Source organism: Astatotilapia calliptera, chromosome 8 (assembly GCF_900246225.1).
Source record: "Astatotilapia calliptera chromosome 8, fAstCal1.2, whole genome shotgun sequence".
Lineage (NCBI taxonomy): Eukaryota > Metazoa > Chordata > Actinopteri > Cichliformes > Cichlidae > Astatotilapia > Astatotilapia calliptera.
In genome coordinates, this window is record NC_039309.1 from 13,122,616 (window position 1) to 13,137,861 (window position 15,246).

At 41.5% G+C, this 15,246-nt stretch overlaps 3 protein-coding genes across 4 annotated transcripts in view; 1 reads left to right on the forward strand and 2 right to left on the reverse strand.

Annotated features, from left to right (window-relative positions):
• Window positions 1–1,082: 1,082 nt before the first annotated feature.
• On the forward strand, window positions 1,083–9,611 carry LOC113028430 (7-methylguanosine phosphate-specific 5'-nucleotidase-like). 2 transcript variants are annotated; one of them, XR_003273234.1, is made up of 11 exons: window positions 1,083–1,285; window positions 2,689–2,763; window positions 2,999–3,097; window positions 3,666–3,735; window positions 3,852–3,898; window positions 4,005–4,090; window positions 4,240–4,329; window positions 4,716–4,878; window positions 7,431–7,631; window positions 7,717–8,736; window positions 9,333–9,611. XR_003273234.1 is itself a non-coding variant. In XM_026178686.1 (10 exons), the coding sequence occupies exons 1-10, from the start codon at window positions 1,283–1,285 to the stop codon at window positions 7,834–7,836; spliced, it is 954 nt and encodes a 317-aa protein (XP_026034471.1). In that variant the 5' UTR covers window positions 1,083–1,282; the 3' UTR covers window positions 7,837–9,611. The 2 variants fall into 2 exon arrangements, 1 of the variants encoding a protein (XP_026034471.1); XM_026178686.1 differs by having other exon boundaries at window positions 7,717–9,611.
• Window positions 9,428–15,162, reverse strand: fkbp10b (FKBP prolyl isomerase 10b). Its single transcript, XM_026178684.1, has 10 exons — window positions 14,827–15,162; window positions 14,427–14,572; window positions 13,046–13,235; window positions 12,665–12,810; window positions 12,116–12,305; window positions 11,833–11,978; window positions 11,345–11,534; window positions 11,095–11,237; window positions 10,829–10,992; window positions 9,428–9,898 (listed from the first exon to the last, which is right to left on the reverse strand). Exons 1-10 carry the CDS (start codon window positions 15,021–15,023, stop codon window positions 9,704–9,706), a joined length of 1,707 nt encoding a protein of 568 aa, XP_026034469.1. The 5' UTR covers window positions 15,024–15,162; the 3' UTR covers window positions 9,428–9,703.
• Window positions 14,897–15,246, reverse strand: part of adam11 (ADAM metallopeptidase domain 11) — a 34,650-nt gene continuing 34,300 nt past the window's right edge. Inside the window, exon 25 of the mRNA XM_026178683.1 lies at window positions 14,897–14,958. Coding sequence (XP_026034468.1) covers window positions 14,939–14,958 — 20 coding nt within the window. The 3' untranslated portion in view covers window positions 14,897–14,938. The remainder of the gene's footprint in view (window positions 14,959–15,246) is intronic.

Sequence of the window (15,246 nt, forward strand, 5' to 3'; positions counted from 1 at the left end):
TTGGTCAATTTTAGATCAAATGTAATAATAATGGATTGCATTTATATAGCGCTTTTCGAGAACCTCAAAGTGCTGCACAATTCCATTATTCATTCACTCTCACAGTCACACACTGGTGGAGGCAAGCTACAGTTGTAGCCACAGCTGCCCTGGGGCAGACTGACAGAAGCGAGGCTGCTATATCGCACCACCGGCCCCTCTGGCCATCACCAGTAGGCGGTGGGTGAAGTGTCTTGCCCAAGGACACAACGACCGAGACTGTCCAAGCTGGGGCTCAAACCGGCAACCTTCCGATTACAAGACAAACTGCCAACTCTTGAGCCACGATCGCCCTGTGTGACATGTGACACATTTAGCTGTCGTGTACTCTTGTGTAAAATGTCTAAAAACAGCACACTTTTATTCTGAAGATCTCCAAATGTTCTAAATATGGAAGAGTGCTCAAATACTTGTCATGTACTTTCAAGTCTTTTTTTCTTATAAGTGAACTATATTTACACTTCAGGAACTCTTAATATCCAGTCCCTGCGATCAAAGTACTTTGATTGTAGAATTTTGCACCTTTTTAAAATGTAAAGCAAAAGTCTTGAGGCACCCCTCATTTCTTTATATTTTGCTTCTCAGGTCCTTCAGAAGAAATTTTCTCTGGCCGCTGGCTGATTTTTTTAATTTATATTTATTTTTTTACTCTTCTTCCGTCCAGCTCTCGAACCTGACCATTTCCAGAGGAATGGTATTTATGATCTATGAATCTGTGATCTATGAAAAACGTTCCTAAGTCAGTGGATGAAAAATTATGTGTCTGCACATAGCAGATAACTTGGCAAACAACAGATGTCTGCTTAAAGAAATTACAGAAAAGCTTGACTAAGACAGCAGATGGTTCAATAAATAAATCGCTAATATGTTTCCCATTTTCCTAGCAAAATATAAAGATTTTTTCTTCTATCGTCACAGTATCTCTACCATTAATAACTTGGCCTCGATATTCGTCTAGTGAAATTCTAGTACTGTGACAGCTCCCTCAGTATATCCTCACCATCAAGTAGGAACAAATGCATGTCGGAACCATGGTTAGTGTGGCGTAGACGCGGGGGAGCTCTATGTCTGTGACAAGCAGAAATGTAAACAATTGAAAGCAGCAGCGGAGTATAAACTGCATATAATTTGATTTTGAAATATTTTCACATAGATATTCAGACGTTTTTAACACAATGTGCTCTTAACGGTCCCTCTGAATAGTCGATAAAACGTCGCTGACGCCTGAGCTCTCCGTGAGAAGATGGTAAGTTGTAACTGTCAGCGGTTACGTAATCGCGTCGGTAGTCGCTGAATCGGCTGTTAAAGTTTAACCGGTTGTGTTATGATAACCTGTTTTTGCTGGCAGCATAAAAGAAGTCTATTCATTCAGATGCAGCTCATATTTGTACGGCATTGTCAGCAGGCTGGTTATGAGCTGTAACCACAGTCTGAAGTGCAGTTTGGAAACCAATATTTAGGCCCAATTTATGCTTTTATTTTGAAAGAAAATAGGTACATAAGGTGTATGAGCTGCTTGAAAGGAAAACAGGAGTTTTATCGACTACTAAAACTGAGGGCTGCTCGGTTAAATCAGCTTGCAGCCACTGTTCGCTTGTTATGAATAAGCCCGAATGACAACTTTCCAATACAATGTTTAGTAAATAGCGCTATGATGGTGGGAAGCATGACTAAGAACAAAGGGGTGTTTCCACCTCACATTTCCTCCTCCATCATCTCGGTTTTGTCTAAAGGTAGTATGGTCCAAAGTTTAAACTGCTGTGAAATTTTCGCTTCACATATCAAACACTTTGCCTTGGACTGACTTTCAGCATATTTGTTTGTTTGTTTGTTTGTTTGTTTGTTTGTTTGTTTGTTTAAATCTGAGGGCATGCTTAATTCACATCAAGTATAAAATATCGAAAGGGGTACCATGTGGTCAAAACAACTTAACCTTGCAAGGCTACTCCCATGGAACAAATGACCTGTTTCATTACTCTTAATTGTCTGAGATATATACACCGTCCACTGTGCTCAACTTGGGGTGATACCATGCATGGATGGTCAGGACCTTCTGGGTCATGATTTCACTGGCTTCTACTCTCCTCCTTTGGCCAGCTTATTATCCTAGCAGCATACCTGATGACCCTCTGCAGGTACTTAGTGGTTGCAGCTTTCGTCTGTGGGATCCCCAGATACTTGTAACTCTTCGTTATCATACTACTACACCTCTCCGAACAACACTTTGTATATCCTGGTGGAGTGAAGCGATCCTATTGGCTTGAAGTTGTTGTATCTTATATACTATCTATGAAGTTGGGCCTAAAAAAAAACTTTTGAAAATTGTAGAGTTTTCTCTCATCAGTGGGTGATGATATCTGTCATCCTGGCTCCCCCTTGCCATAGCATGTGTGTTTTACCTCTTCAATATCTTTCATATTTATCTCTCTCACTCATGTCTGTGGTGTCTTACTGGATGCAGACATCCCCAGGCAGGAATCAAACTTGCAACTCCCACTCCAAAGACGTATAGTCTTACCACTACGCTGGGTACACTATAAACTGATTGACTTCTCCAGAAATTAAACACTTTATCTTATCCAAAACCATAAACAAAGTAACTCACTAGGTGTTTTAGGTAAAAGTAACCTCTTATGGCTCTGCTTGCAGATATATCACGTTCCCTGGATCTATACGCCAGTGCGGACCGTTCTGGCAATTTGGCACCAGCTGACGAAAACTGAGGTGAGGAAGCTCCTCTGAAAATTACCATGTGATGGCTGAAATTATACGGAGCAAAATAAATAGTTTTCTTTCTTTTGTTTGTTTTTTATCATAAATAACCTCCTGTGTGTGGGTGTTGGCTTTTCACTGAACTAAAGAGTAATGCCTCAGTGTAGAAATGGGTCCGCATTGCAAAATAAAAGAAGCTTAATTTATAGTGAGTGTAAATTGTAAGTCCAGAATCTTTTCTGTTCAGATCCCGGAGCTGGCCAAGTGCTCGGTGCTGATGAGGGAACGCAGCAGAGTGGAGGAAACGATCCACTGCATGCAGCGAGCAGGTGCAGGAAACCTGCAGGTAAGTGCGCTGAGTGCAGGTTATACACACAAACACTCGTTTGTAAATGCTCATTTGAAGAGTTTTGATTTCTTATGTGAAGATTGCAAACTCACTACAAGAGTCTTACAGGATCGAAAAGCCTTCACTGCTAAAATCATAGACTTTTGCACTATGCTGTAGGTGTTCTTGACTTAGTGAGATGTTATGAAGTTTTTCTTAAAAAGTGAACGTACCAGATTGTAGACCTCTAAAGTTTTTGCGATTCCACTCATAGGTTTATTTTGGTTCAACACTTGGAATCAACTTGAGATCCTTTAATAATAAGGGAACAGGTCTCACCTGACCATGAAGCTGCTTACCTGCCAATTGTCCAATTACTGAAAATGGGGAATTATGTCTAAGAATGGCTGTAAATCCTAAACACTTAATGTAATACCTAAAAGCTGAAGGTCTGCACTTCAATCACATCTTAATTGTTTGATTTTAAAATCCTGTATGATGGTGTACAGAGGTAGAATTACAGTGATTCCCTAAAAGCACATGGAGCTACTGTAACTGTGCATTTATGTGTCTGCTGTTTTCACAGGTAATCTCAGACTTTGACATGACACTGACCAGATTCGCTCACAACAGCAAGAGAGTTCCCACCACTCACAGTGAGCACAAAGACACTGAAAGTGTTCCCATGATGTATTCCAGTATGTATATACAAATTACTGGATGGATAATGCAAGTTTTACCTGTGTGGTTTTTGTTTGTGTCTTCTTTTTAGACATCTTGGATAACAGGCTGCTGATTAATGAAGACTGCACTAAAAAGGTAAGAGCTTTACAAACACATGGGTTAATGTGTTAACTTTAACTATGTTTGTTGCCATGTGGATTGGATATAATATTAATGAGTGTTCTGTTGTTGTTCTGTGTAGATGAGGGAGCTGTTAAACACTTATTATCCCATAGAGATCGATGCTAGCCGGAGTGCTGGGGAGAAACTTCCTCTCATGGTTGAGTGGTAAGAAATAAATGTGTCAGATATTAACTCATTTGATTCCAGTGCCTCCTCAGAGCATACTGAATAATATACAGTGAATTGTAATTTATATACACACTGATGTATGTTGTTAAATGGTTGATATCTTGTATTTATTCTGCTCTCTAAAGGTGGACAAAAGTCCACGAGCTGCTGATTCAGCAGAAGATCAGAAAAGACATGCTGGCCCGGGCTGTGAAGGAATCCAGTGCCATGCTCAGGTACGCACAGCTCAAATTACACAGAACTGATTTATACAGAGAAGAATGTGTTTACAGTTACAGCTCTGTTTACAGTTATGAAGCTTTTTGTCATTTAAAATATTCTTCGAGGCAGGTGATGTCTATACAAATCAATTTATTACACTGTCACAACAAAGCTAATACATTACAGCTGCTCTGCAATGAAAACATTCATTTAGAGGCGAAAATACTTATTAAAAATGAGGTGGGAACCAGTAACATCAGCTGTGTTTGGGTTTCAGATACTTTCAAAAGCAATGTTTAACACTGTAAAGATTATATGAAACATTTCTATTTAACCTCTGTGGTGTTTCTTCATGTTTCATGGTCTAATTTAGTCATGTTTGGTGTGTTTCTGTCTTAAGGGAAGGGTACAAAGTATTTTTTGACCATCTGGCTGAGCACCAGGTCCCTCTGCTGATCCTCTCCGCCGGGGTCGGTGATGTCTTGGAGGAGGTGATTCGACAGAACCACGTCTTCCATCCAAATGTCCACATCATCTCCAACTACATGGACTTTGACCACACTGTGAGTTTAACCACACTCAGCCTCACACACGTGTCATGTGATGGACATGACTGTATACATTTGTAATTTTACGTCATATAATTACTAATATATTACATACATATTAGTGCACAAGTCCATGTTTTTTTGTTTTGTTTTTAAACACAAAACATGATTCGCGGCTAACTGAGAAGAACAAACTTGTCTTTATATTTAACAAAAGCTTTTCACGCACATTGTTTTCCTTTTAACTTCTCTAATAAACATTAATCATCATGCATTAATAGGCATGCAGGAAATATAAGATTTATTATTAATATTTTCTTAAATCTATGCTCTTATAATTGCTTATTTTTGCACGTTAGCTGACTTCTGTCACATCTTGTAAAGTCTCATCATCAGTTTGTCAGTCGTCTGTGAAACACCTTGAACTGCATGTAGTTTGATTGACTGGTTCAGTACAATGGATGTAAAAGCTTGGATCACAAGCTTAAAAAAAAGAATCATTTTGCCAGGTTTAAAAGCTTTAAGCTTCTAGCCAAACCAGTCAGTTTAGACGAACCAGCATCGCACGAGGAATTACTGGCAAGTAAGTTTGCAGTTGGATACGTTTGAGAGGTGTGACAATACACACCTGGTTAGTTGAACCACCTGCCACGTAGTTTTTTGAAAGGAATTTTCAGTTTTTGTTTTGTTTTTTGTACAAATTTTCCTTACAAAGAAAGAAACTGTTACAGCTTTTTAGAAAGGATCCTTTCTGTGTTTCTTACTTTTTACTGAAAAACGTGTCATATTTCTCAACTGTTACGTGTAGTCAGTACATTCATGTTCAAGTTTCGCTCTGCTTTTTGCTAAATGCTTGCTGAAGTTGGATCCAGCCAGTGCTGTGCAATTAAGCAAACTACAGTTGTACAATAATTTACAATAATTCAAATTCAAATTCAAATTTTATTTGTCACACACACACAACCATACACAGTATGACATGGGGGTGAAATGCTTGTAGCTGTACAATGCCCGACCATTAAATGACAGAAGAAAAGTTTTACAATATTTACAATTTACTACAAAAATTTACAAATTAACTTAGGAATTTACAGTAAAGAATGTGCAAATAGCAGAAGAGATTATAAAGATAAGGATTATAAATTATAGGAATTATAGGATTATAGGAAATGTGTGGTGGTGCGTGTGGTGACGTGTGTGAGAGTCCAGTCTTATAGTGACGTGTTTGGGAGAGTCCAGTCCTACACCTGGTTCAGGGCCCGAATAGCCTGGGGGAAGAAGCTCCTCCTCATTCTCTCTGTTTTGGCCTTAAGGGAGCGGAAGCGCTTCCCAGACCTCAACAGTGAGAAGAGTCCATTGTTGGGATGGGAGAGGTCCATCATAATCTTCCTAGCTTTGGACTTGCACCGCTTGGTGTAGATGGACAGCAGGTCAGGGAGCTCTGATTGAATGATGCGTTCTGCCGAGCGCACCACTCTTTGCAGATCTCGTCTGTCCTGCTTGGTGCTGTTCCCAAACCAGGTGCAGATGTTTGACGTCAGGACGCTCTCGATGGTGCAGGAGTAGAAGTTCTTGAGCACCTTCAGTGGCAGATGGAAGTCTCTAAGTCTTCTGAGGAAGAAGAGACGCTGACGGGCTTTCTTAACCAGGGTGTTGATGTGACAGGACCATGACAGGTCCTGAGCGATGTGGACACCCAGGTATCGGAAACGGTCCACTCTCTCCACTGGCGTGCCACTGATGATGAGGGGTTTGTAATTCCTCGCCTGCTTTGTAGTGAAGTCCACGATCAGCTCCTTAGTCTTGCTGATGTTTAGGAGGAGGTTATTCTCCTGGCACCAGGTCTCCAGGTTCCTAATCTCCTCCAGGTAGGCCGTCTCGATGTTGTCGGAGATCAGGCCCACAACAGCAGTGTCGTCAGCAAACTTGACAATGGAGGTGGTGTCGGATGTGGCTACACAGTCATAAGTGTACAGTGAGTACAGCAGGGGGCTTAAAACACAGCCCTGAGGCACTCCAGTGCTGAGTGAGATGGAGGGGGAGACTTGTTTTCCTACCCTCACTGATTGGGGTCTGTCTGTGAGGAAGTTGAGGATCCACTGACACAGTGATGAGCTGAGTCCTAGATCCGTCAACTTGGTAAAAAGCTTAGAGGGAATTATTGTGTTGAATGCTGAACTGTAGTCCACGAACAGCATCCTAACATAATTCCCTCTGCCAGTGTCCAGGTGACTCAGGGGTGTGTGGAGCAGGTGAGATATGGCATCGTCTGTGGAACGATTAGTCCGGTAAGCAAACTGAAGTGAGTCGATGGTGGGAGGAAGTGAAGAAGAAGAAGTGTCTTGAATTCTCTTGTTTTGCATTTTTAGCACATTTCATACCTTTATAAAAGTCCAAATTCACACTTGCAAGGTGGTCGTCTATCTTGCTGGTCAAGTTATTCATTTCCCAGCCTTCCTCTGTAACTGTTGTCATGAGCTGTCATGCATCTTTGTTGTATTGGTCTTTTGAATAGATGTGTGATAGCTTACTTACCTTATTGTAACGCAGCATTTCTTGCTATTAAGGGGGTGCTGCAAGCCTTTAAAGGTCAACTGATTCACACCTTTAACAAGCGAGAAGGCGCTCTGTCACATGCAGCCGGCCTCAGAGAGCTGCGGGGTCGACCCAACGTGCTGCTGCTAGGAGACTCACTGGGAGATCTGACCATGGCCGACGGGGTCTCTGAGCCCCAGAACGTCCTCACCGTTGGCTTCCTCAACGACCAGGTCAGACCGGTGTAGTGCTGTCCTGGGATTTGTTACTTCGACACGGATCAGTTTTAAAAGCTCACTTGTCTGTTTGGTGTTTCAGGTGGAGGAGAGGAAGGAGTCTTACATCAACTCTTTCGACATCGTCCTGGTGAAGGACGAGACGATGGACGTTCCAAACGCCATCCTCAGGTACATTACCTCGTCGAGAGACAACAAGTAAGACGCACAAAAGGATCCGGACTGAAAAATGCACGGATTACCTCATTTACTGCATTCACCCTGTCGCATGCTGGACAATCTCACAGCCTCACTGACCTCATGACTGAATATTTGAACATCAAATCACTCTCTGGACCCGTGTTCACTGTAACGCGGTGCAGATGTTTAAAAACGTACCGTTCTGGTTTCACAGGCACGGGCTGGGCTCCGATTCAAACTGTTTTCTAGTGTTGCATCTAACTGGCCACGTGTTACCTCAGCTTAACTCACCGAGCTGCCAGAACATTAAAACCACAGACAGGTGAAGTTGATAACACAGGACTCCGCATTCTCAGAGCAGGACTATGCACTCCACTAAACACTCCACTCAAGAACCAAGCCTACAAACACCCAAGATCCCAATCCACTGAGGTGCTAACTCCATAACCCACAGGATCCAAACGATCCGCTTTATCAGCACATCCTGTTTTTATTTGCAGGCTGCCCTGCGGGTAAAAACAACAACAAAAAGAAAAATCAGTCTGAACCATTAGCCTGCCAGCCCATTTTACAAGTGTTCTTTAAATGACTAACTTTGTAACCATTTGTGCTAGAGACAAAATTCAGACTGTGCCAGAAAGACGAGAAGACAGATTACACTGGGATATTTGGTCTGAACACAGACAGCACTTCACATTACCGCAATTCCTCAGTCATGTTGGGATACAGAAAATTGGGATATAGAAAATTCAAATGATTCCTGAAAGATAAGAATTTTTTTTTTTTTTAAATTTTACATCTAAAGTTACAAAATAAGTCCAGGCAGCCTGTTTTTCAATCCTAATAATTACCCTGTGATTTATTTGTTTTTTTAGGAAGAAGCTGTGTTTTATGTGTACTGCGTGTTACCTTTGTGTACGCTGTGAGTACTTGAAGTTCAAGTCTAAACATACTGTGCACATGAGTTTCTTCATAGCATGCCGCTATGACAGTGCAGCGAACAGCCTTTTACCTCTGTGTTTTAAACGTTTTGGGTCTGTGACAGTGGACACAGACACATTAATCCTGCTATGCTATGGCAGTACTTCACAGCGGGTTGTTGCTGTATGTTAAATGCAGTAAGCTTTGTTGAGCTTTCTCAAACATATCGTGCTCAAAGATAAGAAGATGTACATGGACTAGCAAGCGTTTATATTTAAATGTACTGTATATTCTTTTTCTTAAATCCAAAGACAAAAAGGATTTCCTCTTGATTTTCTATGCTTATTAACTATCATAAAGCAATAATAAGACCCTGTAAGTCTAATAATAACAACAAATGCAGTTTTATGTTGTGAATCAGTCCTGCTGTAGCATTTCTTTCTATTAGGTGTCTAATAACTCCTTTATTAATATATATTTTTAAATTGTTAACAATAGTTTGCAAGAAATTGAAACTAAATCGGTGCATTTTAGTCTTAACACGTATGCTGGTGCTTTTCAAACAACGTTTTTACTGTTTTCTTGTCTGTTTCAAAGATTCCCATTAAGGTTACATCTATTATCTGGTGCAGAAAGCAGAGATGCGAGATCACAGTGAGGAAAGAAACAACAGATTGTAAGAAAAAAGGAAATGGTTTTTCTACAAACATTTTAATGAATGTGGTGTTCAGGGACAAATAAAGGTGCTTGTTTGTTTACAGCAATCAAACAGACATTTGTAACACACACAAAAAATGATAGTGAAAAAGATCTTCTGCGCTTTGTCATTTCAAAACTTGAAACCACTAAACCATGACTCCGTGTGGGGGAAAAAAGTCTCTTGTTGCCTGTTTGTTGGTTGTTGCGTTTTTTTTTTGTACTGTGTTGGAGGTTTATCCCTGAGAGAGAACCAAACACTTTTGTCCTTATCACAACTCCTCGTGCCTTGCCTGTTCCCGCTCTTTGTCCTCATCCACTTTAAGTTTTAGCTCGTTGGCTGTGATCACGCCGTCTTTATTTCGGTCCTGGTTTTGGAACATGTCGGTGACGACCTGCTCCATGGTCAGCCCGGGCTTTATGCGACCTTTGCCCTCTGCCACCTGCAGCTTGATGAACTCCGCAAACTAAAGTTACAGAGATCGAGAACCATCAGTCACAAATTAGTCAGTGATCACCGTTCACTCGCCTGTTCTAACGCCAAAGAAAAACCCTTGTTTCACTATGTGAAAACAATATCGAACATGAATAATAATTATTTAAAATTACAATTTTTAAAAAAAATCAGCGTTGTTCTTAGTCTCACCTCCAGATGGCAGTAAAGTAAGTTGGGTACGTTTCCGTGAGTCGTCGTTTATCGTTAAGAAAAATCACGATTTCACAAGAAAAAAAAAAATCTTACAAAGTACAAGAATCAGTATTTTGATACATAAAACATTAACAGTAACTAATTGTATAGTGTGGGAAACAAATGCAGGCTTATACAGCCTAGTAAGTGCAGGCTAAACTGGCTTGCTTGCATCTTGCCATATACAGAGGTGTGCCAGTCCGTGCAGTCGGGGGCGGAAAAAAGTTATTAGGTTTAGGAAATTGCTTTTTCACTAGGATCAGGTAGATGTGGACATTTTCCCCCTTAAGAAATAAGTTCAACTTTTAAAAACGGCATTTTCTATTTACTTGCAGCGTCTTTGTCTAATGCTAAAATTTGTTTGATAGATCTCAAATATGTTAGTGTGAGAACTATGCAAAAGACTAAGAAATCAATAAGAGGGTCGAATACTTTTTCACAACACTGTAGTTTGCGTAAAGAAAATTCAGTAAATACTTCATAAATCATATCGTGTTCAGTGAGCCTGCAGACTAAAAAAAACAGAACAGAGTTGACAAGCATGAATTAAACTAATGTTAAATAATAATGTGATTATAAAGGAGGAACTCAGACATGATGTCAGTAGACATATTTTAAAAAATCCAACGGTTACTTGGACTACTGATGTTGCTTTTCCTCACTGCCTTTTTTTAAATCCTACTATGTGAAATGACAGTTGTCTACGTACCTCCTCCTGTGGCACCTCTGCATTCTTGTTTATGTCCAAGGCTTCAAACAGGTCTGTAGGAGTGTCCTCCAGCCACACAAACAGGTAACCAGGCGGCACGCCCTTCTCAAAGCTCAGCAGCTCTATGTCAAAGACCAACACGGCGCTGCTCGGCACACCAGCAGCTGGCAGAAAGTTAAAAACACAACTGTCAACATCTGTAAGATGGCAACTTTTACTGGTGCTATGGCCATAAACAAGCATCAGTCATACAGCAGAAATCTCACCTCCCCTTTCCCCATGGCCAAGGTGAGGTGGCACCGTTATCACCCTCCTCTCTCCCACACACATGCCCTGCAGGCCCTGATCCAGCCCGTCGATCACTTTGTCTGAGCCCAGGACGACGTCCTGAAGGCTGCCATAGTTGTGTCTGAGTACAAGGCCAGTTAGGAGACAAAACAAAAAGATGACTTATGCTGATCTAAAATTTGAATCGCTGTTAAAAGAGATGAGGATGTGCGTATTTGTGTGACCCACGAGGAAAAGAGCAGCGTCCCGTCCATGAGGGAGCAGTTGTAGTGGTAGCGGACGAGGTCGTTCACTTCTGTGGTCTCGTTACACACTTCGGGTCTGTGGATGACCTGGACAGCCACAGTGTCGTTGGGGTTGTGGAAGTCGATGACGTGGATGTCAAAGACGAGCACAGCAGAAGGAGGGATCACATCACCTGGTGAGACCATAGAGAGGTTTCATTTAATGAAAAACGCACATCAACTATGACCGTCCATGAGCCAATGATGTGATTTGTTATTGGTGTCTAGTTTTTGTGTCGTACTATAATCTATACATAAGCCAGGATAGGATTTATTAGGTATTATGTAGTAGCTTAACACTGCCATTTTACATTTTTATTATGCACTGCATTGACACCCTTAAGACATAATAAGATTTCTGGCAGTTTGAGTTGGTTTTATTTTCTGGAGGAGAGAACTTCCCTGACGCTTGGAAACTTTACACTGACTCACCTGCTCCGTTCTCTCCATAAGCCAGATGTGGAGGAATAGTGATCTTCCTCTTCTCCCCAATGCAGAGTCCCAGCAGGCCCTGATCCATCCCCATTATTACGTACCCCATCCCAATGTAGGTGTTGTAAGTGCTGTTCCTCTGGTAGCTGGGGACAATAAAAAGGCCAAAAATGAAAGTTTATGTTTAAACCTTAAGCTGTATTGGCAGTGATGCGACAGCAGTATTATTTCACATATAAAATGAAAATTAAGCTGCAGCCAAATCAGCAGAGCATGAGCTGACCTGGTATCAAAGGTGACTCCATTCAGGAAGGTGCCGTTATAGTGGTACCGAATGTAATCTCCGACCACGGACCTGCGAGTGCATGACTCCGGCACCACCTGGTTCTCAACAGTGATGTTATCCTTCGGGTTGTGGATGTCCACCAGCAGGACGTCGAACACCAGAGTCGCCTGAGGGGGAATCTCGTTACCTGGCAGACAGAAAAGTGGAGAATTTTGGATGTCACATCTACTAGTTGCAACATGCAAGTGGTTGGATATAAAGAAGAGTTTCATTTTTATTCATCTTTGATTTATTCAAAACTGCAAAGAATAAAAAGGTTTGTGATACACCACAAAAAACGTTTAACTTCTGGTTTCACAGAGTATTTTGCAGCATCCTTAAGCATCAAAATCACGTTGCCTACCTCGGCTTTAATGTTATCGTCTCAATTATTTGACTTATTCTGTTTGTAAAAATGATTTCCCTTCACAAATACATTGATCAGCCACAATCGGTCCCTTCTTGAATCAACATTTCAATCTCTTTATGAAATTCGGAGTTCCTCACCTGATCCCTTTTCTCCGTAGGCTTTGAACGGCGGGATGACGATTTTTCTGATCTCTCCCACACACATGCCCAGCAGGCCCTCATCCATGCCCTTGATCATCCAACCCTCACCTACTAGGGAGTTGTGTGTCTGTTTCCTGGTGTAGCTGCGTGGGGCTCATACAAGCGCAAAGTCAAACACACAACTTCACACAGACAACATACCTGGATGACACAGCACAGACAAATTAGAGCTGTGATTTGGATTAAAGATTTGATGACTTAGACTTAGGGATAAAATTGCCTAAAAATATTGGTCCCATTCAACTCATGCTGGTTTGAAGAAAGAGTCAATAAACATCTTATCTTCTTCAGAAAACGGTCACCAAAGTCAGAATTCACCTGGAGTCAAAGACTGTGCCGACGAGCAGAGTGCCGTTGAAATGGTAACGCACAAAGTCAGTACGCATCACGGAGCGCTTGCAGTCTTTCGGAGTGGTGATGGTTGTGGTTACAACCAGGTCGGCCGTGTTCCACAGATCGAGCAGGTGGATGTCAAACACGAGGGTGGCGTCTGGAGGAACAACGTCACCTGAAAATAAGGTTGGATGACAGTTAGGTGGAAGCTGCCGACAGATATGGGTGGAAGCAAAACAAACAAATAACTTATGGTCACTAAGGCTTTCACACTGTGCTCCAAAATCCACACAAGCATTGATTTTACATGCATTTCCGTAAGTGATACATTACAGTTGAAATGGGATGTTGGTAATTTAGTTTCCGGTACGTTAACGACTACAAATACAGAAGAATAACTCTTGTTTAGATACATTTTGAGTGCCATTAAGTTTGCATTTCAACACTTAATGATGATATTATTATTATCAAGTGTTGTATGACCCTCAAGCTGTTATTTTTGACTTTTCTAAATGTCATTTTGCTGCTACAGCAAGCCTTTGCATTTTTTATTTTATTTTATTATTTTTTAGGGCCTTTTGTAGCCGAACCACCACAGAACAGTGAAGCCACCTTAACTCTTTACCCCTTGAAAGCCTACTAGGAATAACCCTCTCCTGGCCCTAGTTCAAAATGTTAGTGAGAGTGGTCTCTGCCTATGCAACCACCCTTAAAAAACAAAACAAATAAACACAGAAACTATATAATGGTACAATGGGTTGCCAAATAGTGTCTTTAAGGGGGGAAAGTTAGTAAGCCTGCTAAAGAAGCAACAGGCCTGTCTACAGAAACCAGAAAGCATTTCTATGCTGGACAACTGTCAGTTTGTGAAAACGTGATCACACAAGTTTGTTTGTAGATTTGAATCACATACGCATGACATCTGAAATGCAAACAGCCCACCTAGGGTAGCCAGGAAAACTATAGGCTATTTATGCACACTCTAAAACAGAAGAGCCACAAAGTAGCTGCTATGGAGCCAAGTTGAAATCCTGGATATGAGCTGTTGGTTAGAGTGGAAACTCTCTTGTGTGCTATAAAAACATTTTAAAAAGATCTAACTAAACAAGCCCAAATCATTATCATCTATGCAGTACATTGTTTTCTCTAGATTCACAGCTGCAAACTCTTTAATCATCCCACAGCCATATTGCAGTCCAAATTATTGTATGTGTCTACCCCCGTCTGCTGTGGGTTGCATTGAGTTGAGTTGAGTTGGGGCATTTTTGCGCTGTACAAGTCTACAATGGGTATCAATAATCTATTGATAAAAACGTCCTTTGCAAATTAGTGCCTAATAATGTTCACACATGACCTCTGCACTCACCTGCCCCGGTGTTTCCATAGGCCAGCTGTGGCGGGACGGTGATTTTCCTGCGCTCATTCACACACATGCCCTGCAGACCTTTGTCCATCCCCGCAATGAGCCGACCCTCCCCGATCAGGCCGACTTTAGCTGCTCCTTTCTGATGGCTGTGAAGGAAACAAAGGAACGTCACAAGTGGGTCAAGAGAGGGCTGCCTCTGCGGAATGTGCATGTAGAGCCTCATTAACGGAATCTGCAAACTTGCTTGAACTTGTAAATCATTATCTCGGTATTTTTGACATTTCTAAATGTCATTTTGCTGCTACAGCCAGCCTTTGCATTTTGGGGATTTTTTTTTAGGGCCTCTGCAGCCGACAATGAAGTAAAAACGTAAATTATAGCGTAATGTGGACCGACTCACCTCGAATCAAAAGTTTTTCCATCGATAAATGTTGCGTTATAGTGATAGCGGACGTAATCTCCGCTTTTCACTTCTCTGGCGCAGTCTTTGGGGATGAAGTATCTGTCCACGACTACATCTCCAAGCACAGGACTGGGGTTACACTCCACGAAAGAGCCGGAGATGAGAAGGAAAAGGGCAATGCAAAAGGAAAACATTGTTTGCAGAATAACTTAAAATGGATTTCAAATAAAAACGCCAAAAAATTAAAAACATAAATCAGTTTAAGCCCTGCGTTGGAGTGCGCTCTTCACAGCGCAGAGGGGCCGGGCTGCAGATGTGGAGCTGGGCAGCGGTGTCTGAATGCTGTAAACGTGGACAACCTCCAGCTCGCTGTACAAACTTTTTTTCTTACCATGGTGGAAGGAATGTGGGAGCTGG

Bases quoted from the DNA above. Each gene is read 5' to 3' on its own strand.
- fkbp10b (XM_026178684.1), bottom strand. From the start codon at position 15,023: ATGTTTTCCTTTTGCATTGCCCTTTTCCTTCTCATCTCCGGCTCTTTC. The intron at 14,573-14,826 runs GTGAGTCGGTCC...TTTCCTTCACAG, and splicing joins GGAAAAACTTTTGATTCGAG to CCATCAGAAAGGAGCAGCTA. The intron at 12,306-12,664 runs GTGAGGAACTCC...TCTGTCTGCCAG, and splicing joins CTACGGAGAAAAGGGATCAG to GTAACGAGATTCCCCCTCAG.
- LOC113028430 (XM_026178686.1), top strand. The intron at 3,098-3,665 runs GTAAGTGCGCTG...CTGTTTTCACAG, and splicing joins CAGGTGCAGGAAACCTGCAG to GTAATCTCAGACTTTGACAT. The intron at 4,879-7,430 runs GTGAGTTTAACC...CTTGCTATTAAG, and splicing joins ACATGGACTTTGACCACACT to GGGGTGCTGCAAGCCTTTAA.